The sequence below is a fragment of the Nannospalax galili genome, unplaced genomic scaffold (assembly GCF_000622305.1).
Source record: "Nannospalax galili isolate Female #2095 unplaced genomic scaffold, S.galili_v1.0 scaffold456, whole genome shotgun sequence".
NCBI lineage: Eukaryota > Metazoa > Chordata > Mammalia > Rodentia > Spalacidae > Nannospalax > Nannospalax galili.
In genome coordinates this window covers 822,765-849,447 of record NW_008337055.1, presented here as the reverse complement: position 1 = coordinate 849,447, position 26,683 = coordinate 822,765, and the positions used below count along the sequence as shown (strand labels likewise).

Sequence of the window (26,683 nt, the reverse complement as noted above, 5' to 3'; positions counted from 1 at the left end):
CACATGGTGGAAAGAGAGAATCAGCTCCTGAAAGTTGTCCTTTGATTCCCACAAGTGCACCCCCTGCCCACCAACACTCCCTTGCATATGTAATACATAAATGTGATTTTAAAATTGAGGTGGGCAGAGTATCAGGATCTCTGTAAGGACCCCTACTGCAGAGCCAAGGAGGATGGATATGGCTTCAGATGAACTTGAAGCATGAGGAGGACTCAAGATTTAATGAACTCAACCTGCTTATCAATTAAATAATAAAAGCAAAGTTAAAGATTAAATGCTTGAGCCAATAAAATCCTCCAGCTGGCGAGTTAAGGGCGAGAGGCTCTGGCAATCATTGACACCAGAAGGGCTAGACAGGTGCGGAGGGCCGAGGACCATTGCTTCGACAGGACAGAGGACCCTGCACTGCTTTTTCTCCAGGTTTGTTTTCAAGCTTTCATTCTTGAATATTCTGCTTTGGGGTGGGGTGGGAGCGACTGTGGGCACTGAGGAGGACAGGGTTTCTCCCCGAGAAGGAGAAGGTTCTGAAAGTGAGACATGATGTTGCCTTTTCCTAAAGTAAGTGAGGTCCCTGGAACTCCAGAGAATAACATTCTCCAAAAGTAGAGAGGGAGGGGTGGAAAGAGAGGACGGAGGGCGGGGGAAGAGAGGGAGAGGGAGGAGGGAGAGGGAGGAGGGAGGAGGGAGAGGGAGGAAGAAAGGGAGGAAGGGAAGAAGGATACCGTTTGAAGCAACCAGAAGCAAGCAACAATTACAAATGTGGCCCTAAAGGTTGTTTTATATTGGTGCTAGATATTAGCACAGCACTCATGAACCTGTTTTCTGAGATACATTAATTTTAAGAATCAGCATCAACCAACCCAGAGTGAGGTGATAAATGCTGACTTCTTATAGAACAAGTTCTCAAAGATTAAATTAACCAAAACAGAATAAACTCTTACACGGAATTTATGTGTGTGTGTGTTGGTGGGGAATCCCGTGTTGCTCTGGGCAGAGGTGGGAGTCTGGGGTGGAGACTTACTGGGAAGTGTGGTTGCTGTTTCTCACAGAGAAAATGTTCAGTTCAGAGCCCAGAGTGGTTGACAGAGCCATCCTCATCCCACTGTGAGGTGGGAGAGGATCAGGACACAGGTGAACACAAATCGCTTAGACAGATACAATCCTGGCAAGAACATTTTTACATTGTTAACATCAGTTGACCCAGTTCCTTTGCTGGTCTTAAAATAATTATATAATTATATATATAAAATAATTATATAAGACTGATTAGTTCCCAATTCATAACCCTCCCTTAGCCTTCTATACCAAGCTCCAGATGGAGACACAAGACCTACCTGGCAATCTTCTGTGTCTTGCAGGCATCTTAAACCTCATGTACTAGAAAGGAAATCCTTGCTTTTCCCCAGGAAGCTGAATCTGTATCTCCTCCCCTTGTATCTGCATCTTCCTGGAGTACCAGTCCTTTAGAAAGCCCACTCCGTCCATCTAGACCTCTGACAGCGTCCACCTCTGCTTCTCCCTTCTCTGCACCCACCACCTTAGGAAGCCTTGCTGGCTTGCTTCCAATACGACACAGTGAGGCCTTTATCAGCAGCAGCCCAGCCTGGCTAGCACCAGCTCTGCACTTGGGATGACAGCAGTTGCTGCCGTGTCTCTGGACTGTCAGTGTTTCACGCCATCCATTAACACACAGGCTGTGCTGGATAGCTTTAGTGTCAGCTTGGCACACCTGGGTAGCAGGAGCCTCAATTGGGCAATTGCCTCCATCAGATTGGCCTGTGACCATGTCTGTGGGGCATTTTCTTGATTGTTGAGTGATGCAGGAGAGCCCAGCCCACTGTGGGTGGTGCCACCCCTGGGCAGGTGGGCCTGTGTTATATAAGAAAGCAGGGTGAGCACAGGCCAGGGGAGCAAGCCAGTAAACAACATTCCTAAATGGCCTGTCCTGTGCTTCGGCTTCTGCCTCCAGGTTCCTGCCCTGAGTTCCTACCCTGGGCTCCCTGATGAACTGTGACCTGGGAGGTGTAAGCTGAATAAACCCTTTCCTCCCCAAGTTGGTAGTGGTCAGTGTTTTTATCACAGTAATTGAAAGTGACTAGATCACTGGCCAAAGTGATTCTAACCCCTTCCTAGGCCTACAGGCTGCATGGTGTGGCTTGCCTGTCCCACCTCAAACCCCTGCTTCACTCTGCACCGCTACATGAACTACCTTGAAAAAGCACCCCAGCTGCTGTTCCCTGTGCTCCCATGGTCCTGTGCAGCTGGACTTCCTTCTCAGCTCAGAGCAGGACAGTGGGTGGTTTCAGCGCTCATTCCTAGACACAGTCTCCGCCCCCCCCCGTTTTTTTTTTTGTTTTTTTTTTTTTTTGCTGCATTGCATTCCTCTGTGAATGTGACTCACCAGGGACGTGTCTCATATGCTGTCCAAACATGCATCCCTGTCCCTCCCCTCTGCCCCACCACTAATGACAAACTCCACAAAGTTCCTTATTGAGAAGTGCTTTTAAAGTATGGGGAGGGCCAGTGAGTGAGAGCCAAGGCCTTCACTGTGGAAAGCTGTGGCAACAGAACATTCCACTTATTCCAAAGTGTTTGCTGAAACAGTGGAGGAACCAGCAGTCAGCGAACTCTCAGTAGCACTTCCCCAGGAGGGTGTGTAAAGCTAGAGAGGAAAGTGTTGCCTTGAGAGCTGTCTGCCATTCTGTGACTTTCAGAATCATTTCTAGTCATCCAGATGCCCTCAGACACAAACAGGAATGTAAGCACATTGTTTTAGTTTTTCTAGCAGAATGTTCAGACTCTGACACACTTGATTTTGTGGTGAGTGTTAGTTTGGATTTGAGTAATTTTTCCCAATTTGTTTCTGGATTCCGATGGGCTCTGTGGACTAACCTAGGTGTCGTCGGATGCTGTAAGCAGGAAACTTGCTTGCTCTAGTAGTGACATGCCTGGACACTGGATAACGTTTGCAATGACAGTGAAACACAGATCACCCCATTGCATGCACATCATTCACCTTTTATAATAACAGCTTCCATACTCCTTAGAGAGGGTGGAAAATGTTTTTGCCTCACCAGCAGCTCCTGCCCGTCTTCTCCATCTCATCCACTTGGCCCTACAACCTCTGGGCTTAATCCCAGGTAGTTCGTTGTCTACTGGTCATTTTTGGACTCCGAATAATCTCAGTCTCTTGGTAGGTCTAATATAACGAAAAGCACAAAGTTCCAAACTTTGTGTGCAGTAAAGCTTCTCCTGGTCCCAGGCTGGACCTGGGGGTGGGGTGAGGACTTAGCCTCCTTTCTCTGTCAGCTGCCTCCCTCTTGCTAAACCTCCAGAGATGGTGGTTAGGGAACAGAGGGATGCTGGGGGCAGGAAGTGTCTTTTGGCTGGCATTCCTGTGACCTGGCATCCATGCCCCTGGCTATTGAACGCTCCACACTGCATCCTTTAGAGGCCCCCACTGATGCATGTCCCTCCCCTCTCCAGCTGATTCACGCTTCTTGGTTCCTCCGTCAGCTGTTGGGTATCTTGTCCAGCATGGGGCATGGGGCGAGACATTTCTCTTCTGTGCAGTGCACGCCCATAGTTCCAGCTGCCGCCCTTTGATTCATGCCTGAATTGAGCAGCATGCCCCTCTCGTCTTCCGTGGAATTTGGGTGAATAAGTGGCTGAGGATACAACAGCATTCTCTGAAGACATTCCAGATGTTCATCTCAGCCCGTTTGTGCCTTGAGGGCTCAGTGGCCTCTTTCTCTGAGACCTCACCTCAGACAGGGGGCAACACTTACTATTTTCCTTTCAGAGTAGTATGTGTTCAAATTGGAATTCCATTTTAAAAAGCAGGTGGATCTCTGTGAGATCAAGGCCAACCTAGGTCTATATAGTGAGTTCCAGACCAGCTGGGGCTACAGGGAGATCCCATCTCCAAAACTCCTCCCCCCAAAACAACAATAACAAAAACAAATCAAACAATGTCTCATTTTAAAATCCAGTTACACACCCAGAATTGAGAGAGAGAGAGAGAGAGAGAGAGAGAGAGAGAGAGGAAGATGTCATCAGAACCAGTGATTTCTACACTCTGTGGATTGTGACCAGAGACTTTTGTGGTGAAATTTTGTTACTGCGGCTTTAAATTTTTTCAATCATAGCAATAATCCATAAGCATATTACTGCACTAGACACCAGGACAAACTGAAACTCTGGTGTGGCTGTCCTCACCCTCCACAGAGATGACAAATCCCTTCAGATTCATGGATCTTAATTTTCTTTTCATAAGTTTTAGCTCAACAGCTTGCTTTTCGCCTAATGTATCTTTGAATCTTTATATGTTTTGACCTTTATATGAAATTAGCTCATTGATAGCTACATACTGTTCCAGAAAGCTACGCACTTTGATGGTGCAGATATTAACAGACATTAGTTAGGCCTGACATTTTACTCTCATAACAGACTGTCCCAGAAGACATGCTTCTGTGTGGCTGCGCATGGTAGTCTCTGGTTCACACGTGAAACAGCCGATCTTAGAAAAGGACACAATTCTTCTCTCAAAAACAGTGGTTTATTTCCTCACACTTTTCCCTAAACATGGCAATAACATCTTAAAAATATTTACACGTTTGTAGGTGAGAAATCAGGGGATCTTAATCCCACGTCCACAAGAGCACAGCGGGTATGTGTGTTTGCATTTGCACATTATTCTGAGCCTTAGCTACTTTTTATTTTTTCCCTTTTCTTTCTTTCCTTCATTTTTTTAGTTCTTTGAGGATTTTATACAATATACTTTGATCTTATTCCCCATTCCCTACTCACCCAACTTCACACCTCCCCCACCTCTGGTCTTTTTTTTTTCATTTAAAAAGTTCACTGAGTCCAATTTGTGTTGCCCAGGTACTCTTAGGTGTGTGGCCATCCACTGCAGGAGCTCCACCTAGCAGAGACCACACCCTCAAAGGGAACTGACTCTCCCTCTCCCAGCGGTGATCAAATCTGATAGCTCCTTGGCTAAGCCTGGGACATCATGCCCACTTCCCCCACCGTGCAGGGATTCTGTCTGGCCTGAGCTTGCACAGGTTTTGGACATGCTGTCACAACTACTGTGAGCTCACACGTACACCTATCATAACAGTAAGTCATTAGGAATTGTAAAGTATGTTCACTTAGCCGAATGTTAGTGGTCATGTTCTCCCCTGGGCCCTGCGGTCTGTCTCACCACAGTTCTTGGCCCAAGTAACAGGGATGGGCTTCATCTTGTGGAAGGCCCTTAAGTCCAACAGAACTGTGTGATTCCTACCACTGCTGCCATCACTGGGCCTTTCCAGGCCAGTCATCAACACGGTTCTCAGGCTCACAACTGGATAAGACCGATGGCGCCAGTGGCAGCTGCTCCTCCCTCCTGGGTGTCAAGGCTGCTCTTTCCCAGACCCCAGGGCTGATGAGAAGACCAGGTCAGCAGAGGCACATTCAGACACAGGAAACCAGGTTCAGTGGCACAGATCCACTTTATTGCAGGAAAGCACAAGCTTATATAGGGGTAGTGGTCCAATCACAGTACAGCAAGTAGGATACATTATTAGCATAACAGACGTAACATCCTGTCACAGAATATAAGGTAGGATGCCTCATTAGCATTAATGGGTTTCAGATTACAGAGCCTGGATTCCTGGAAACCACATGACCCTGACTTTTATAATATCTAAGTGTTGTAATTTGGAATTCCAAGGGTGGTGATTAGGGAATGGTGAGCTCTAGGCATCAGTCTCATGATCTGCCACTGGGAGCAAATGTCACAAGGTGTTCCTTGTGGCTCCAGGGGTGGGGCCATTGCCTCAGGCCTGCTGTATGGCTGTCAATAAGACTTTCACCCTAGGCTCAAGCCTGTCTCCCCCAGGATGGTTCCTTTTCTCCCTCACTAGCCTGCACAACACCTTCCGGTAGCCAGTGGAGAACGAAGCTTTGAGGTTAGTGTCTACTTGATTGACTCACTGTGCAGTGTCTTCAGCATTAGGGTCTTACTATCAAGTTCTGGAGTATAACCAATAGCAACAGCAATAGCCTGTGATGTTTGGGCAGCGGGGACCTTGTTTTTTAATCATCTTGTTTCTTGTCTTTCCTCATTATTATATATGACAAAGGTGCCACTTTCTATCTCAAATGCTGGTGTATTGATTTCTCCTTATCTAATAGTGACCTTTATGTATGTATTATTATAAAGTTTGTGCTTTCTGTGTCTTACAGTAACCTCACAATATGCCTAGGTTTGGATTAATTTAATTTTTCTGGCTTAAGAGCCACTATGAGCCAGGTGTGGTGGCACATGCCTTTAATCCCAGCACTTGGGAGGCAGAGGCAGGCAGATCTCTGTGAGTTCAAGGCCAGCCTGGTCTACATAGTGAGTTCCAGGACAGCTGGGGCTACAGGTAGACCCTGTCTCAAAAAGACAAAAAAAAAAAAAATTATGATTCCTGAAGCTGGCAAATCTTGAGTTTCATTTGGACATTCTTACATTATTATTATTATCATCATCATTTTTATTTTTAAAAAATGTTTTATGTGTATGAGTATATTGCCTGCATGTATGTACGTGCACCCATGTCATGTAATGCCCGAGGAGTTCGGAAGAGAGTATTGGATCCCATGAAACTCGAGTTACAGATGGTTATTAGCTGCCGTGTGGGTGCTGGGAATTGAACCCAGGTCCTCTTAAGAGTAGCCAGTGCTCTTAACTGCTGAGCCATCTCTCCAGCCCTATTTTTAATTTTTTTTATGAGACAGGTTCTTGCTATATAGGCCAGGTTGGTCAGCATCTTATGACCCCCTGTGTCTGAGTCCTGAGATCACAGACATGGTTTCATTCCTCAGTGATCTTCATGTCCCCCATTCAATGTATGCTGGACCTTCTCACTCTGTCTTCCACTTTGTGTCATCCCTCACTCACTGAGCTTCGTCTAGTATGACTTAGAAAGCTCTACCATCTGTGTCCTCAGTTCTTTCATTAACTGTCTAGTCTCTTAGTTTCAGTTTCAGGGGTCAGAGATTTAGGTCAGTGGCAGAACATCTGCCTTGTGATGGCAAAGTCCTGAGTTCGGTCCCTAGCACCAGGAAAAAAAAAAAAAAATCACAAAACATGTCAATACCTAAATCTTTCTTTTACATTTCAAGTAGCTTCTGTTCTTTTAAAATGTAGCTTCTTTCTTAAATATTATGTTCTTTTTACCATCTTACAGCTTCCTTATTTCCTTCATCACTTTAAGCATGTTTATATAATGTCTTTATGTGTTTATTCTGTTTGAGGAACTTTCAGGCTGTCTACTCCTGAGGACGTGGCTCAGATGGGTCTCTTCTTTCAGTGTTTATGATTTTACATCTTGAGCTCATGTTAAGTGGAACTTTACCTGTGGTAATTTGTTGTGATCTGTGTCAAGTCAAAGAACCAGGTTCCGTTCCTTAGTTTTCAGCAGAAATGGCATTCTCAGACAATGAACACAGCATGAATTCAAAGCCCCAACTGTGCTGGAACTTTCAGGGAGTCTGTTTTAAAATTGGAGGTGTGTACAGTGCAGACAGGGTCACTGTCTCATGCAGTGAGCAGAGATCTCAGGTTTGTAGCCATTGGGGCTTCTGGCTGTGTGTCAGGATTGTCTTATGATCTCCTCCCGAATATGGGCCTGGCTTCATCCTTGATGGCCACACATCCTGTGCTATGTCATCGCTGACATCACCGTTTCCTCTCCTCCCCACTCCACTGGTCACTGGAGAGTTAGTGCATCTCTGTTCATTGCATCCACGGAGGCAGCTCTGTCCTACTTTGGACCAATATGCTTAAAAGAATGTTTGTTTACCATATTTTATCTAATCTATCAACTGTTTATAACGGACAGTTTCCCTTGGCCAGGTAAGCTAATCTGTTGCAATCTTGCAGATAAAATAGCAAATAAAGTAGTTAAATTTTCATGTTCAGTTGATATAAATACCAGTTTAGGTCACACAGATGTAGAAGGAATCTTGTGATATATCAAGGCAATCCAGGCCAGATCCTAATTTCAGAAAAACAGCTACTAAGACTTGGTAACGATATCCTTTCCAGGCCAAACGTTTGGTTACTGGCAGAGTCACGTATGGGGCCATGTCACATCGGATGCAGGACGTGTCCCTGACTGTGCTCTGCTTTTACACACTTCTATTTCAGTTAATAGATGCTGGACCTCCGGAGGAGAAATGTCTACCAGAGCCACCAAGGTGACAGCGAGAGACGTTTCCAATGACAGCAATTTCAACATGGCCCAGGAGCAGCCCCCCAGGAAAGGTAAAACCACATGTGAAAATCTGGCGGCCAAGAAAAGGATGCGTGTCAGCTCAGCCCCTTCTTCTTGGTGTAGAGCTTTGCTCTCTCCACCTCCAAGGGCCAAGAGCGCCGAATAGCAACAAATCGGTTTTATTCCTAATGATGTCATTTCTCACAGGAAACCCTGAATGCATTATAGGACAAACAAGTATTTGGAGATGAAAACAAGCAAAAGCAAAGTAAAAATCAACCCTTCCCAACCAAACCATAAACACCAGTCAACCAGCCTACCAACCAACACCAAAGTCAACCTCAGAGCACATTCTAAATAAGAAATCATGAAAAACCAAGCTTGGCTTTTGGATTTGGTCCAGGGCATGCTGGGGATCACGTGCCTCTAAGACATTTGGAATTCCAAGTCTAAGAGCTTTCAGGAGGTGGAGAAAGGTCCCATCATGTGATACTTCTGGCCACCAGGACACATAATGGAGGATCTTATCCTTTCATAATCCCAGAGACCAAGTGAGAGAAATGGGCCCCAGGATCTGCCTGGAACAGCGGTCTTTCTGTGTTAAGTTCAGTGAAGGATTCATTGGGCTGAGATGGAGATATATCATATTGAACTTTGGCTCACCTTTTCCCCAGAGGCCTATGAGCTGCTGTGCAAGTTGAGGTTCAATTAGAAAAACAGAAGCTAATCTAGGTATTCTTAGGAAAAAAAAAAAAAAAGGTTTAATAAACGGATATAGGGACATAGAAAGTTCGACAAACTTTTTTTTTTTTTTTTTTTTTTTTTTTTTGAGACAGGGTATGGTTGGTCTGGAACTATGTAGACCAGACTGGACATGAATTTCCATTGATCCTTCTGCTTCTGCATCTGGCATGCTTGAATTTAAGGTGTGTGCCGCTGTGCCCAGCCACAGGCTTTGAAGGTGAGGGAAGTGAAAGTCAGCTTGCTCACTCTGAAGAAAAGGAGAGGCTACAGGATGAGGCTGTGGTCAGCGACTGCAGCTCTGTGCACTACAGAGTGAATGACGCTCATAGTACCCTCCAAACACAGGACAGATCCGATGCCTGCCATCCTGGGCCCCAGTTACCTGTCTGGTGTCTACTGTACTGATCCCCACAGTCGCCCGTTTGGTGTCTGCCATTCTGGTCCTCAATCGTCTGCCTGCAGCTGCCCCTGGAGCATTGTGGCCTGTCAGTGGGTTCAGCCTCCAAATCTGTCTGATCACCTCCATCGGTGAAATCTGAATGGAATGCTGTGTGCACGGACGTCTGAAGGTTGCCTTCTCCTTCACCCTCTTATCCTGGGACTGGAAGGGCAGGGATGGCTGGACCGAGAGCCACCAAACAGCAACAGTGACCCCTCCCTTTCTCCCTTTCTTCTGGGAGGAAGATTGTTTTCTGAAGGCCAGCTTCCCACAGTGTCCTTCCTGTGAGAGAAATGATAGTCACTGTGCTTTGAGAAAGAGCTTCCATCCAGGCTGAAACTCAGGAATTGTCTCTGCTCCCAAGTTCAAGGTTTGAGAACAGATGCAATATCATTTGAAACTGATGCCAAGTCCTGACAAAGTCCCTCAGAGACAGAGGTGACTGTGGAGTCACAGCTTATGCTTCCTACATGAAATGCCAGTGCCTAGAACCCAGGCAGGCCATGGACACGGCCAGTTCAGTGCCTAGAACCCAGGCAGGCCATGGGCACGGCCAGTTCAGTGCCTAGAACCCAGGCAGATCAGGGACAAGGCCAGTTCAGTGTCTAGAACCCAGGCAGGCCATGGACAAGGCCAGTTCAGTGCCTAGAACCCAGGCAGGCCATGGACAAGGCCCGTTCAGTGCCTAGAACCCAGGCAGGAGATGGGCAAGGCCCGTTCAGTGCCTAGAACCCAGGCAGGCCATGGGCAAGGCCCGTTCAGTGCCTAGAACCCAGGCAGACCCTGGCCAAGGCACGTTCACAGTGTCTAGAAGCCAGGCAGGCCATGGGCAAGGTACATTCATGGTGTTCAGAAGCTGAGCAGCCCATGGGCAAGGCGAACCCTCCAGGGTCTGCAAGATTGTGATGTGCCTACATCAAGGACGGGAGTGGTGGCTGAGGCTCACCTGGCTCACACCCTGGACGTCACCCCTCACCACTCACCAGCCTCTTGGGAAAGATCTGCAACTCGGCACCATGAAGCCAATGCAGTAAAATAGAATCTGAGAAATCAGAGTAGAAAAATGATGGTGGACGTCAGTGTGGGTATTTGGAGGCTTTCCCCTAAACGCTGGAACACCATTGCCAATTTAAAATTGGGGAAAACCACTTTCCCTGCATGGATGGTGGAATTCTATGACGTCGTGTGTCGTGCGTCCGTCTTCCCCAGCCCCCAGTTATCACCATCTCCTGACAGCTTGGTCTTACTCCAGCCTCTCGTAGAGCTATCAACACACGTAAACAAGGTCACACAGGATTGGGCTTTGTAGGCCAAGGCTGTAGAAGGACACTGAAGGAGCTGTGTGTGTATGTTAGCACACAGAAAGGGGTCTGTGCTAGGTAATAAGAGGTTAACAAGCACACTTACAGCAGAGTGGAGCTGACTTTAGTGGCTTCTTAATAATGTGAGCATGCTCAGGGTCAAGTATTGTCCTGGGCCTGGGCCTTAGTTCCTGATTCTTCACAGTACTTCTTCAAGGAAGACGCTCCATCCTCAGCTCGCAGGAGCCGGGACTCAGGTGCAGAGGGGTTAGGGAATGTATGCAAGTATCCACATATAGAGGCAGACCTGATTCAGCAAGAGATGTCTGGTTGCTATGCATGGTGGTACGCTTGAGTATTTTATTGGAGAGGAAACTGGAGAATATTCCCATCTTCAATTTCTTTACATTCATAACGATGACAACAATGATGATAATGTGTCTTATTAGCGTGTCTGAAGTAAACGACCAGAACAGACAGAAGAGAAGAAAGGAAACAGAAGAAGAAACAAATGTGGGGCCGACAACTGAGCACAAGGGTGCACTGTGGGGTCCTGAAACAGAAAATAAGAAGATACTAGGACAAGCTAAGGAACCCAAATACAGTCAATAATATGCCAGTTTAGGGTTATTAATTCTGGAAAATGTGCCATTTGATGTTGATAATGGGGAGAATCTTGTGTGAGGAAATAGGAGCTGTAAGTCCCAAATTGCTCTAAAACAGCTTATTAATAAAAAGAAAAAAATGAAGCTGGGCCTGGTGGTGCATCCTTGTAATCAGGGATTCGTGGTCACCTTTGGCAACATATTGAATTCAAGGACACATAAGACTTTGTCTCAAACAAAACAAAACCAAACACCAAAAACCAAAACAGAACATCAGCAGAAGACTGAAGAAGAAATAATCCATGTATCTAAGTTACTTCAGCTCATACTCAAGATGGAAAGCTTGCAACTTTTATTTTTCCTATAAAGCCATCCAGGAAAGAATAATACACACACACACACACACACACACACACACACACACACACACGTACACATCAACAACAAATTCAAGTCAGTTATATATATTGAATAAAATCCTAGTTAAGGTGGCAAAGCCAATCAGGTTTTTTTTTTTTTTTTTCATAATAACAGGAAGTGGCCATTCCAAGATGCAAGCGTAGTCTGATGTTAACAACAGTCATAAACTAGCATGGACTTTCCAGTTCTCATCCTGGCCCCTGCAAGAATTCTGCTGCAGAGCTTGTGAGGTTCAGAGCCCATGGAGACTTCCTGAACTCGCTGTGAGGAGAACATCTGGGATGGGATCCCGGAAACTGACTCCAAGACCAAAAAAGACATTTGATAAAACTCACGCAAGACCATAAAAATATAAAAAAATAAACAGGGGCTGGACATGGCTCAGCAGTTAGGAGCACTGGCTGCTCTTGTAGAGGACCTGGGTTTGATTCCCAGCACCCACATGGTGGTTAACAACCGTCCATAACTCTAGTTCCTGGGGAATCCAATGCCTTTGTCTGACCTCCTAGGGCGTTGCACAACATAGGTGCACCTACCTACATGCAGGCAATGCACTCATACACATAAAAGTAATAAAGACAATATTTTACAAAAAAAATTAGAAGCGGGGGACTGGAGAGATGGCTCAGCAGTTAAGAACACAGTTCTTGCAGAAGACTCAGGTTCGAATCCCAGCACCCACATGGCAGCTGACAAAACTGTAACTCCAGTTCCAGGGGATCAGAGAGCCTCTTCTGTCCTCTGAGGGCATTGCACAACATAGGTGCACCTATCCACATGCAGGCAGTGCATTCATACACATAAAATAAAAGTAAACTATTTTACAAAAAATTAGAAGCAGGATAGTTTAGTGTAATTTAAGTACATGTCATACTAACAAGCAGCTACATAAAGAAGTCTCCCCAGTGAGTCTTGATCTAAGAGGAATGCTTGCCCTCACCGTGCTGCGCCAAAATGAAAGGATGAAATCAATGCTGCAAACAGCAAAAGAGTGATTTAGGATTTATATATAAACTGCGTACATATCTATTTATCCATCTATTTATCTGTCATCTGTCTCTCATCTATTTCTCTTTATGTATCTATTAATTATCTGTCCATCCATCCATCATCTGTCCATTCATTCATCAGGTCAAAACCCAAGGGGGGGGAATAACTTATGAAGACGGCAGCCCCTGGGTATGGTCCATGCCTGCAATCCAAACACCTGTCAGGAATGAAATAGCAGGAGCCTGAGGTTGAGGCCAGCCTGGGCCTGTGACCCTGTCTACAGACACAGACACAGACACACAGACACACACACACACACACACACACACACACACGCAGAGTGAGCATTGAAAGAAGTCAGTTACAGAAACAATACAATTACTTGAAAAACCTTTCATGAGGTTTAACCAATAGCTCTAAGTTTCATATTAAGGCAGAGAAAAGACTTGAGCACATGGGTGAGGCTAGGAAACAACACAGCCTTCCTCCTTAATTGAACCTGGCATGTCAGGATGACGAAAATTCCACTGTAAATTTCTGTGGCTAGAGAGGAGGCCTTCCAAAGTTAACGGTCCCAGGCTTAGACCAAGGTGGGGACCATCAGTTCCTGAATCGAACAAGTGCATCACCGCACACACACCAGGGGGCAGTGATGGCCCTGGCAGCCTCAGCTGCTCCCTGACTGAAGCTGGAAGTTCGGAACCGCAGAGCACACTGAGCACACATTGCCTCTGGATTTCTCTGCGTCCCAGCCGAGGTCCAACTAACACAATTGGATTCAGTCACCTGAGGAATGCCAGCAAAGTTTGTTCAAGCCTAGATAACAGTGTTAAGAGGAAGTTGATGCACATCTACAACCTAGCCCTAGCCTGCTTCTCCTTTGAGGCTCCGAACATTCCGTTTAAACATCCCCTTCACTCTTGTAAATGACACTGATCTCAAATTTCTGCTGCCCAGGGAACCTGGGAATCTCTCTCTCTCTCCCTCTCTCAGTCAACTCAGCTCTGCTTCCCGGGGAACCAGCTCTCCTTCCTTGGAGGATAGCCTCCCACAAAGCAGCATCTGCCCTTCCCATACCTAGGCCAGACACCAGCCTAGGCGGACACCAGTCATCTCCCTCCCTAAGACTTAGGAAGAATGCAGGCTGACTGTGTGACTTTTGCCCTGTCTCCCCCACAGGCCTCTGCTCACTCCGGCATGGACTGGCTCTCATCTTGCAGCTGTGTAACTTTTCGATTTATACCCAACAAATGAACTTGAGCATCGCCATCACGGCCATGGTGAACACCACAGAAGCACCCAGCCAGCCTAACGCTTCCACAGAAAGATCCCCCACAGACTCCCAGGACTACTGGAATGAGACCCTGCGGGAATCAAAGGCAGTGGTGTGTATAACGGAGCCCTGGACTGCGTCTTCATTTCAAGGGCTCTCATAAAAGGATGTAATTCAATTACCCAGTGAATATTAATTGAACATGTACTGTGTCTGAGGACTAGCAAGTGAACTAATCTAAAGAGACTTCATTTCTACTTAGAGTCTGCGAGTGAAACCAGGGCTAAGCTAGAATGAAGCATCTTTTACCATTTAGTACAAATAAATTCTTCCCCTAAAATGATGAAACACCTCAAAACCAGGCCCACAGGTGCCGTCTGCTTCCTTTACGAGCTCTCTTCATAGACTCTCATGTAGCTGTCTATATCTCCACATGAGAATATGAATGTGATATGATATATTTTGTTTTGTTTTTTTGAGACAGGATCTTTCTGTGTAGCCCAGTTTAGTCTCAAACTCATGATCCTCGTGCCTCAGCCCCTCTCCCCTACAATGCTGGGATTCTAGGTGTATACCACCAATACTCAATTAATCAAGCCAGGGTACTAGGAAAGAAAGTGGTGTGCATAGTCTTAGGTTGTTTTCTCTTATGAAGTTGGTAGATTGGAGGAATTGGAGTGAGACAAAAAGAATGACCAATGGTGGGCAACAGCTGGAACCCCAGTACTTTGGAGGTGGAGGCAGGAGGATTAGGAGGTCAAGGCCAACCTGGGCTACATGAGAGCCTGACCCCAAAACAAAACAAAAACAGAACAGAACACATCGCTGTCTAGTTATGCATCGAGGCTCTCCTTGTTGCCTAGGCCCCCGTGTACAACTGGACCCCTGAGATCCAGGGAATCCTCCTCAGCTCCCTCAACTATGGCTCATTCTTGGCTCCGATTCCCACCGGCTATGTGGCTGGAGTATTTGGAGCCAAGTACGTGGTTGGTGCCGGGCTGCTGGTGTCCTCAGTGCTGACTCTCTTCATCCCACTGGCGGCAGATGCTGGAGTGGCATTACTCATCGTGCTTCGGGTCATCCAAGGAATAGCTCAGGTACCGACAGGTTGACCCAGTGTGAGTGGATTACAGGTTCTAGAATGGTCTCATGTTTCTAAGAATGGAAATTCCCCCCTAGGTTATGGTATTAACAGGTCAGTATTCAATTTGGGTCAAATGGGCTCCCCCACTGGAAAGGAGTCAGCTCACCACCATAGCTGGATCAGGTAACTGGTACCTTTTTTAATATTTTTATTTATTATTTTTATTTTATGTGTGCGAGTGTATTGCCTGCATGTATGTGAGTGCACCTGTGTTGTGCAATGCCTGTGGAGGTCAGAAGAGGGCATCAAATCTCCTGAGACTGGAGTTATGGATGGTTGTTAGTCTACATGTAGGTGCTGGGACCTGAACCTGGGTCCTCTTTGAGAGCAGCCAGTGCTCTTAACCACTGAGCCATCTCTCCAGTCCTGTAACTGGTATCTCGATCTCATTGTATATGCACCGTCCATGAGTACTGAGCAATGGAGTACCTTACATCCCAGCTACTTGCTCTTGGGAACTAGACTACCTTTCCTGATCAGACTTCAATGTTATTGTGCACCAAACATTATTGTAATTTGTATATATTCCTTTCTTTTTACCCTCATGACCACCTTATAATCAACTAAGGAAAAAGTCCATGGTGTAAAGAATTTAAGATGGGAACAAGCTGACGATTTTCTAAGATCACGCAGCCACTGCATGAGGGGAGTTGTATTCCAGTACCCACACCCTCAGTCACTGTGGCTCTGGAGGAAGGACACTAAATCCCAAGACTGGCCCTCTCACCAGGACGTGCTTGCATCTTTCACTCAGGGTCGATGCTCGGGACCTTCCTTGTTCTCATCGCAGGTGGCCTCCTCTGCCAGAACCTAGGCTGGCCCTACATTTTCTACCTCTGTGGTGAGTTTGTACTTTTGAAAATCTCAGAATGTTGTTTTGTGACAAAGAATGCTGGGCATTTGGACAATCTACTGTATCCATGGTTATTCAAATCCTAATTGATATGAACCTCTATGTAAAGTGATAAGGTTCAAAATCAGTTAAGTTGGAGATCTTATTGGTTTACAAAACAGCATTTAAATGTTAGTACTCTGAATGTGTAGTTAGAGCAACCACAGGACTTTAAGAACATCAAAATATTCCTTTCTGGGCTGGGGAGATGGCTCGGTTTGTGAAATGTTTGCCACCCAATCATGAGGACCTAAGTCTGATGCCCAGAACCCAAATAAAAACGCTGGGTGTGGTAGTGCACATTTGCAATCCCAGTGCTGAGGATGCAGAGACAGGCAGATCCCTGGGACTTCTGACCAGCCGGTCTACCATAACTGTCCAGCCTTAGCCAGTGAGAGACCTTGTCTCAAAAAAGCAAGGTGGACGCATCTGAAGAACACCACCCGAGGTTGACTTCTGAGCCCTCCCTATATGCACACGTGTGCCTAAGCATCACACACACACACACACACACACACACACACACACACACACTTTTTTTGCCAAATTTCTTCTAAATTGAACCTAGAAGATCTCAGAACATATTCTTTTATGAGATGTTGAAAATGTCATCTTGGAAGGATCATGCATACATTTTTTCTTTTTTGAGACAAGGTCTCACGCTGTAGCCCAGGCTGGTCTGTAATTCGCTGTGTAGCCCAGGCTGAACTCAACCTCATGGCAATCTTCCTGTCTCAGCCTCTTGAGTGTTGGAATTACAGATGTGAGCTACTTTGCCTATCTAAAATGGCATTTTGGTTTTGTTTTTATGCAGTCTTGGGGAATTGAACTTATGGTTTTGTGTGTGCTAGGCAAATACTCTATCATTGGGCTACACTGTTAGCCTGATATGTTATTTTAATAACCATATAACATACATATATATATATATATGTACTTGGGATGGAACCTACGGAGGGCCTCACACATTGTAGCAAGCACTCTACCACTGAGCTAAACTCACTCTCAGCCTGTGGGAAAACCATATTGTATGTCATAGTTATTTATTTAATAGTATTAGAATCTTTCCCTAACATTACAACTAACAACTAGAAATATGTGTGAATGTGACTGACGCACTGGAGAAGACAGCCATCTTGTCATGGAGGGCAGACCAGGAGAGGCTTAGTAGAGGACAAATGCACAGGAGGCTCTGTGGGAAGCTTCCAGGCACCAGGGTTCCATTCTACTGCCTCATTCTGCTCCGGGTGGGTCTGCCCTGCTGCGTCGGTTAGTGCTGCGTGTCTGTCTGTTTTTTGAGACACTCTGAAATCCCACTAGAGGGTTGCTTGATTCTTGAGGGTAAATCCCATTAAAGTGGTTCTCTTAGATCAAGGGCTCCTGTAACATCAGAAAATAGACTCACCAAAAAAACTAAAGACTGATTACCATGGCATGTCAGCCCTAACGTTGGTCATGACCATTTCAAAGGGCAGGTTAGAAACAGGGTCCAACACTGAGGATGACTGGGCTCAGGGTTTTGAGGGCGTGAAACATGCAACAGAACTATTTGTTGAATCAGTATTGACACCTTCCAACACTAATACGCACATTCCTAGTGTTTTATCTGTTTCTGCCTAATTAAATTCTTTGATAGCAAAATTGTGACTTTGTATTCTGTTGTCTCAAAATGTAGTAAAACACCTGGTGTCTGAGGCCTGCTGTTGTCCTGTGTGAATGACAAGCTAAGCCAGTGAGGAGGATGCTGAAGTTTTCATTAGGATTCTAAAAGGGCATTTTAACGTAAGCCAGTCAGCACTGCTGGGGCTGAGCTCTGAGACACTGCAATAGTGGACAGAGTTGTGACATTTTCTTTGCTGATGATTAGTGGCTAGATTCATGTAGATTCTGGGTCATTGCACATAATTCAGTAAAAGGCACTGTGTCTAACTGAAGTACTTTGAGAAAGGCAAGAGAAACCATGGAGAGGCTTATTGAGAAGAGAACTTTTCAGTACAACGAGCCAGAAGCCTGCTAACTGATGCGGAGCAGTGAGGAGCGAGCCCAGTGTGAGCTGGTAAGGGAGTGCAGGTCCTCAACATAAATTGCTTTTCAAGACCTCTGCAAACCTCCTGAGAGTCAGTGAAGAGAGGCAGTGGGTCTTAATACCAGTGCTGGGAACTGCCCCAAGGCCACAGGGAAAATGAGTCCCAGGGACAAGACCAGAGGCAAGTGGAGAGGAAGGGGCTCCCCTTATGCAGAGGGAGAGCTGGTTCTGGCTATTCTGACAGCCGCAGGAATCATCTCCCAGCTTTGAAAGAAAACTCAGATCCGGTGCGAATTGGGTCTTGCCTCCTAGGGGGAATTGGCTGTGTCTGCTGCCTCATCTGGTTCCCTCTGGTCTATGACGACCCTCAAAATCACCCCTTTATCAGCACTGGCGAGAAGAGATACATTGTCTGTTCACTGGCTCACGAGGTACATGGAGAGACCCCCCCTCCCCCTCCGCAGCCGCTGTCTGCTCAGAGGTGGCATGTAGCAGGGAGATCTGTCCTGTGATGGAGTGGACAGTCACACGTGTTTTCTTCCAGGACTGCGCGCCAGGCTGGTCTCTTCCCATCGGTGCTATGATCAAATCCCTACCACTTTGGGCCCTTGTGGTCTCTTACTTCTGTGAATACTGGCTGTTTTCCACAATCATGGCATACACACCCACATACATCAGCTCTGTTCTTCAAGCCAACCTCCGAGATGTGAGTACACATCCTGCTGCTTGCTTCCCGGTTGACTCCCTCACGGCAACAGAATGCTGTGGTTCGGCCAGGACCCCACACAGGAAATGCAGCCTGGTTAAACTGGATCCATATTGAGTCCAACGTGGCTCTCTGCTCACTGGAGCATGAAAATGGTTCCAGGCCAGGTCATGGTGTCCTACTTAAGGAGTCAGTATTTGTAGCCAAGATAGCCTACTGTCAGCATGAATAAAAGGAGGATTAGTGTGGGGTCTTGTCCTTCCCTTGTGGGTCGTTGGCCACCGTTCCACGAGGACAAAGGGAGCAGAAGCGATGAATGGGGTCAGGACGGCCAGTGAGCACTGAGGGAAGAAAGCCCTTCCGGGGAGGCAGGTTCAGTGATACAAACAGCTCCAGATTCAGTGAACCAGCTCTTTTTATTCAGTGGGATGTTAGGGAAAATATAGTGTGGAGGCAGTAGCCAATGCTTCAGCTGATAGGTGCTCATAGTATGTTTATTTACATGTGGCAGGGGGATCCTATCATCTGACTACCGGGCAATGCCTAATTATGATATAGGAAAAACCTGGGGATAGTTTTTACTCCAGGTAACTATGCCAAAGCTCATGTTAAGGGAGGCCAAGCATCCTTGCTTGGCTGCACTTTCCAGGTAAGTCAGGCAGGAAGCTCCTGCTGAGAAAGGAGCCAACCTTAACAGCAGGGTTCCTCAACAGATTAGCAAACCGAATTCTGCTTTGGGAAAAACCCTTCGATAAAGAAGCACAAACCACGTAGGCTGCAGATCAGACAGTGTTAGAGCTCATTAAAATTCTTATTTATTTATTTTTATTGTATATGCATGTGTGTTTTGCCTGCATGTATATAAGTGTACCCATGTCTGTGTAATGCTCGTGGAGGTCAGGAGAGGGCATCACATTCCCTGGACATGGAGTTAGGATGGTTGTTAGCTGCTGTGTGGGTGCTAGGAACCGAACGAACTTGGGTCCTTCAAAGCCAGTGTTCTTAACAGGTGAGCCATCTCTCTAGCCATGATATTTTATTTTTATTTTGCTTATTATTTGTTTCCTTCTCTTTTGAGATAGGATTTCACAAAGTAGAGTAGGCCAGCTTAGACTTGACTATGTAGTGGAGGCTGACGTCAAACTTGTGGCCTCCCCCACACCACCACTGGGATTAAAGGTAGCACTGCCAAGCCCAGCTCAGGATTTTTTAAATTACAATTTCTAGGGGAGCTGTATATAGAAAGAGAGCATTATCTTTAAATTTTTAAAAAATTATTTTTATTTTGTGTATGAATGTATTGCCTGCATGTATGTAAGTGTACCCATGTCATACAATGCCAGAGGTCAGAAGAGGGTGTCGGATCCCCTGGAACTAGAGTTATAGATGGTTGTTAGGCACCATGTGGGTGCTGAGAATTGAACCTGGGTCTCTGCAAGAGCAGCCAGTGCCCTTAACCACTGAACCATCTCTCCAGTCCCCGGCATTAGTTTTTTTTTTTTTAATTAACAAAGATGGAACTATGCACATATTTTTCCCTCCAGGACTAAAGTTAAATTAAAATTCCAGTAACATGGAATTTACACTGACAGTGATGCATGTGTAAGGTAAAACCAACAGATGTGGGCATCCATCGTGAGCAGTCAGGGCCGTGTGGGGTTCAGAGGATACATATACTCACCTGTCTCCCGTCCTCAGAGCGGGATCCTGTCGGCTCTGCCGTTTGTGGTTGGCTGTATCTGTATTATCCTTGGGGGTCTATTGGCAGATTTTCTCCTCTCCAGAAAAATCCTCCGACTCGTCACCATCAGGAAGCTCTTCACTGCCGTGGGTAAGGGCCCAGCTGGCTACGGGGTGACCACGGGAGGCGACCATGGGAGGTGCGGGGAGCCTCCTCTTCATCCTTTTGTTCTTCTCCCTCAGGAGTTCTTGTCTCTTCGGGGATCCTCGTGCCCCTGCCCTGGGTCAGGTCCAGCCGCGGCACCACCATGGCCTTCTTGGTACTGTCCTCGACCTTCAGCAGCCTCTGCGAATCAGGAGCCCTCATTAACTTCATGGACATTGCTCCTCGGTAGGGACACCTTTGCCTCATCCTTGCAGAAGCTCAGTTCAGGTCCGTCAACCCTAACCCTGCTCTGATACCAGGGGAAAATGTGGTGGTACATCAGGCCACAGTAGATAATAACATCAGTACAATGTCCCAGTTGTTCTGGATGTGCCCTGGGCTCGTGGGCTGCTGTGAACCAAGCACTTCCAGGTGCAAACAGGGGCAGTCTGTGGCCACCCCAGCACCCCAGTGGTGGAGACTCATGTCCCTTTCTACTGAAGAACACAGCAGGTTCACTGGGCTGAGCCCTGAAATGACTTATGAGATCCCCAGGGGAGGCTTGTGAGGCTTTACTAAAGGGAAAGGGGGTACTGGGGGTGGCTTAGTAAAGACATTACTGTGCAAGTGTGTGGGCCTGACTTCCATCCCCAGAACCCACACTAAAACAATAAAAGCAGGTGTGGAGGCATGAACCTGTGATCCAGGCAGATCCTGAGGCTGCTGGCTAGCCATCCTCACCCACTTGGCGATTTCCAGGCCAGTATGAGACTGTGCCTTGAACAAAGGTGGGTGGCACCTGTGGAATGACACCCAAGGTTGTCCTCTGGCCTCCACAAGCACGCACACCCACATGTGAATGCATACACACAGGTGCATACATACACATGTGCATCCACACACATATTCAGGCACACCCACATGTGAATGCACACCTGGACAACCTGTGAACCTTCACACGTGTACACACACACAAAAATAAAGGCATATAATCACAGAAAAGAACCCTTCCCACTGGTGTCAGTCATTCCAGACAGAACTGAGACTCGGATGTGACTCCCAGGGTCCTATCACAGGCAACAGAACATGCTTCTTCATATGATGACCCACTAAGGCATGTGTAAGACAGGCTGGTCTCAGAGAGATGGCATCTCCCTAGATAAGGGGTCTTTCATGGAGAAGGAGGAGACTTCTACATCATTAACTAGGGCTACAAGATCAGGCAGAAGTTGGCATGTTAGAGCATACCATGCTTGGGAAGACTGAGCCTCTGGCATGGGCTGGTGAAGGATATTTTGTTCAGGTGTAACATATACAATTCCAGGCATCCCCAGAGGTAAACATGGAGATGCACTGTCTAGCTAAGCTGAGCCCTTTGCTCACACGCACTGCCCCTCCTCTTCCTCAGGTACTCCGGCTTTCTCAAAGGCCTACTACAGGTCTTTTCCCACATAGCTGCAGGCGTGGCTCCTACTGTGGCTGGATTTTTCATCAGTCAGGTAAGATAAAATGTTCTAAGAGACAGGAAGAGACATCTACATAGGAAGTCAGCCTTAGGCATCTTAATTCCTCAACGAGGCAGAACTCAGGGGTCTTGAGCACCCAACACACTTCCATTCCCAGCTTAACCGATGCAGGAAAATTACCTTATTTCTATGGCTGTGTGTGTGGGAGAATGCTCAATGTTGCAAATTTATGTTTTGTGATTACAAAAATGAACTTCTGTTAAAGCCCAAAGTTTCTAGTACATTCACGACATTTACCCTTCAGTGTGACGTGGTCAACCAATTGTGGATTGCCTCAGACTGAAAAGGAGGCATTTTGAAGTAGTCAAAATAAGCAGGATGCAGTGGTGAGGCCTTGTAATCCCAGCACTTGTGACGCTGTAAGACCCCTGTCTCAAATGATAAATAAACCCCCCAAAGAAAAAAATATAGTAGAAATAAACTAATAGTTAAACCTGATGTCTTCAGCATTGGCCATGAATTATGTAGGCGTCACAGAGAAAGAGATACAGGCATTCCTGTGAATATCTTTCTAACTTCCCATCGTTTTCTTTAAAAATTTTTTTTTGATTTATTTTTATTTAACGTGTGAGTGCATTGCCTGAAGGTAGGTAGGTGCACTTGTGCCGTGCAATGCCCACAAAGGTCAGAAGAGGGTGTCGGATTCCCTGGAACTGGAGTTATGAATGGTTGTTATCATGCTGTTGGGCTGAGCCCAATGAGGGCCTGAGGGGAGGAGCCTTTCATTCAGGGAACAGCCAGCGTGCTGGCCTTGTGCTGGACACATGCCTGTCTGCCATTCCAGGAGCAAGGTGGAAGCCCCGGAGGTCGGGCTGCGCTGGCGGGTGAGGGGAGATAGCAGCAGGACATAAAGCCACAGCCTTGCTCAAGCAGGAGGAGTAAGAACCATGTGACCAGGGCTAACTGGACGTTTCTGTCCCAGGATTCAGAGATGGGCTGGAGAAACGTCTTCTTGCTTGCCGCTGGTATTGACATAGGGGGCCTAGTCTTCTACCTCATCTTCGGCCGAGCAGAAGTCCAGGACTGGGCTAAGGAACAGATGTTGACCCATCTCTGAGCAAAGGGAGCCATGTGCGCGAGCCTGACTCAGTCGTCCGTCACTTGCCTTCAGAGCTCCTCCGCTCGGCTGCTTAGCCGTTTAGGAACTGGCTCTGTTTCCAGGGTTATCTCAGAGACCCTGGCTATGGGATGCTGAGGACTTCACAAGGGAAGGAGAAGACTGGTATTTAACTGTGAGCTTCTGAAAGCACAAACGTGTCTGAATTTGTACGAATCTGCTACACTTTCCCCTGTCACCACAGTGAGGGCACGCATCAGGACAACTTGTCACCAAAGCAAGAGCGCAAGCCGGAACTTACAGAGTGATGACCAAGCACCACAGGAGAGTGGTACCCAGACATGCAGAGGGTGAATACACAAGCTGTCAGCCAAAGACTGACCAGCCAGAAAGCTGTGTCTTCCAGCCAAAGTCCCAAGTGAACAGAGCTGCTCTCAGGTCAAGAGATGGTGGTTTCAGAGCCATCGTGAGTCCTGGTGTATGCAGGATGTCAAACGCAACGTGGAAGGAAAGAATAATGGAAGGGCTCCATCACCAGAACAGGAAGGAATTTCCTCCAGTTAATGTGAGACAGATAGCGGAATTCAATTCTAGATGCTTCCTGTCTGGATTCTGGCTTTGCATCAGAACCACCTTTCTATGTACACCACTCACTGGAGTCAGTTCTTCCACAGACACTGTCTCTCTGGTCAGTCTGGCCTGGGCCCCACATCAGGTGTGTGGATCCCTGCAGATCCCTGTGTCTTAGTGAACAGACGTTGTCTGGCCTGCCTCTGATCCTCTCCAGCACTTGGTGACATCGCTTTCATCGTGGATGTTCCTCATCTGCTTCTCTGGCTGTTGGGATCTTACCCACCATTCAATGGGTCTCATTCAGTGTTCATCTCATCAACCTCAAATGTCTGCCAAAAATGTAAGACCTGTGCTCATTCCAAATGTCTAGAGTGTGCGTGGTGTCTGTTTTCTTTAAGCCCCATATGGACAGCACAAGGACCATGAAGGAACAGTATTCAACAGTATTTGAACAATATTCAAATACTGAGTGAATATTGATGAGTATGATTCTGTTCCTGGAGGCAGAAATCAAAAGCAGCTCAAAGGAGCTCACTTACTGTGGCAGGAGGGCAGGTGGCTTCAGTCAAAGCATCACAAATGTGTGTGTAGCGACAACTGCAGACCATGGAGCAGGAAGGGAATACCTCACCAGAACAGCGCACAAGTGTGCACACACTACTCTAGGGGGAGGGGAGGCCACTCCACAGTGTCAATTGAGCTGGTAGCTGAGGCTTAATAATTAGCTAGTGTAAGACTGGTGGAGAGAATGTTCTAGAAGACCTGCAACGTAAGCAAAGGTTTGTTGACAGGAAAGAACAAGGACTGAATAAGAGAGTGTGGACTGAGAAGATGGAGAAGGATCATGTTTAAGCCGGTACTGAGCGCTGTGGACCCAGTGAAGGGCACCGGTCCAGGATGCACAGGGCACTGTGGACCCAGTGAAAGGCACCAGTCTGGGATGCACAGGGCACTGTGGACCCAGTGAAGGGTACTGGTCAAGGATGCATGGGGTGATGTGAACCTGGTGAATGGCACCTGTCCGGGATGCATGGGACACTGTGGACTCGGTGAAGGGCACTGGTCTTTATGCTGAAGTCGATGGAAGTATTTTAATGGAAAGGGACACAACCAGGGTTCCATTTTTCAGTGGTCACAGTGCACGAGGGACTTGATTAGGAGTTCCCAGCGTATTTTCAGGAGAGTGTTGGTCCCTGGCATGAGGCAGCTGGCCTGGTGGGAGGTAAGCTGTTGTTTGCTGTAAGGTAAGCCTGGCAACGCTGGAATGCCCCATGAGAGAATGGGCGAGGTACACAGCATGACTTGTATTTGGGGATGTCTCTGATAAAGATAGCAACGTACACATACCTCCACCCCCGAAGGAAAAGAAACACAGGTCGGGGTGGCACTTGTGATATTTGAGCTTCAGTTATAAATTTGGGAATCATTTAAGCAGAGGCCATGATTGAAATTCTCAGGAGGGATGAGATTGCTATAAAGAGAGAAAGCCTAGTGCAAATCTTTCAAGAACTTTGGTGTTTTACGGTCAGCTGGAGGATGATTACAGATGGAAGGACGATGAGAGGGAGGGAGGCAACGTACACATACCTCCACCCCCGAAGGAAAAGAAACACAGGTCGGGGTGGATGATTACAGATTGAAGGACGATGAGAGGGAGGGAGGGAGACCAAGAGAAGACGGACTGAGATGCAGAGGTGAAAGGTGAGTGGGCTTCACAGCCCAAGGAAGGCAGGTCACTGTGGCATCGAGACTGCAGAGATCGACCCAGCAGAGGAGGGAAGGAAGAACAGAGTTCACTGATAAGAAGTCGGAGGCCAGGGGTGGGGAGAGCCAAGAGAGCGGTATAGAGTCAAGTCTGGAGCTAGCTTGTTGAGAACCTCTGAGACAGAGCTAGTTAAGATAAAAGTTGTGTATGCAAAAGAGTAAAGCATGGGTGGAAAGTTCCTGGGTGTGGGGGCAGAAGAGAGAATCTGGGGACCCAGAGCCCAGCCAGAAAAAAGACAGGACATAAGCGGATGTGGCCCCACCTTGTCATCCATAGCCAAGGGCACGCCCGCGTCCACTAGTGAGAATCCAGGGAGGGTTCATTCTTCCTGTCTTTCCTTCTCCTTGGAAGACTTGTGAGAGTGTGCATGGTTTGCAGGCAAGACAAGGGCAGTGTTCTTATTACACAAGAGGAGAGTGTAATGCAATGCCCTGCAGGTGGTCAGGCAGGGTCTGTCCCCCGCAGAGTACCCGGGGCACCCCACAGTCTTCCTCTCCTGCTCTGTTCATGGCCATTTCAACTACCCAACCTGCACCTTAATCTAGACAGCTCAGGAACCTCGACATGCATTGCTTGACACATCTTTTAATTTTTATTGTATGTGTATGAGTGTATTGCCTGCATGTGTGTAAGTGCACCTGTGTCGTGCAATGCTTGAGAAGGTTGGAAGAGGGCGTTGGATCCCCTGGAACTGGAGTTACGAATGGTTGTTAGCCACCATTCGTGTGCTGGGAGTCAAACCTGGGTCCTCTGCAAGAGCAGACAGTGCTCTTAATTGCTGAGCCATCTCTGAAGCCCCTGTTTGGAACATCTTAGATAAAATGGTGGCACTGTATTCACAATATTTACAGTAAGTGCCAATGGAGGCTTGATGAATCACTGTATGAATTGTTGAATGGAACAGCCGTGGGTGGGGGCAGTGGGGGAGCCCTGTAGGAAGAGAGGAAAGTCTTAGTTCCCTTTCTGTTGCTGGTATAAACACCATAACCAAAGCAACTTAGGGGAGGGGAGGATTTACTTGACTTACACTTCCACGGAGGGAAGTCAGGGCAGGAATTCAAGGAGGAACTTGAAGCAGAAACCATGGAAAAGCGCTACTTGCCTGTTCCTCACAGACTCATGTTGAGCTAGCTTTCTTATACAGC

General features: G+C 47.0%; 2 protein-coding genes across 5 annotated transcripts in view; both read left to right on the top strand.

Moving 5' to 3' along the window:
* LOC103733126 (histone H2B type 1-A) overlaps positions 1-26,683 on the top strand; it is a 352,787-nt gene that overhangs the window by 22,401 nt on the left and 303,703 nt on the right. The gene's annotated exons all lie outside the window — the stretch shown is intronic.
* Slc17a4 (solute carrier family 17 member 4) lies at positions 344-25,324 on the top strand. Of its 3 annotated transcripts, none has more exons than XM_029562988.1 (12): positions 344-420; positions 8,186-8,302; positions 13,931-14,136; positions 14,888-15,121; positions 15,204-15,291; positions 15,923-16,009; positions 18,399-18,517; positions 18,631-18,792; positions 20,491-20,623; positions 20,716-20,863; positions 22,026-22,116; positions 23,066-25,324. In XM_029562988.1, the coding sequence occupies exons 2-12, from the start codon at positions 8,215-8,217 to the stop codon at positions 23,198-23,200; spliced, it is 1,491 nt and encodes a 496-aa protein (XP_029418848.1). In that variant the 5' UTR covers positions 344-420; positions 8,186-8,214; the 3' UTR covers positions 23,201-25,324. The 3 variants fall into 3 exon arrangements, with proteins under 3 accessions (XP_029418848.1, XP_029418849.1, XP_017653332.1); XM_029562989.1 differs by having other exon boundaries at positions 20,561-20,623; positions 23,066-23,152; XM_017797843.2 differs by lacking the exon at positions 344-420 and adding an exon at positions 11,876-12,024 and having other exon boundaries at positions 8,237-8,302.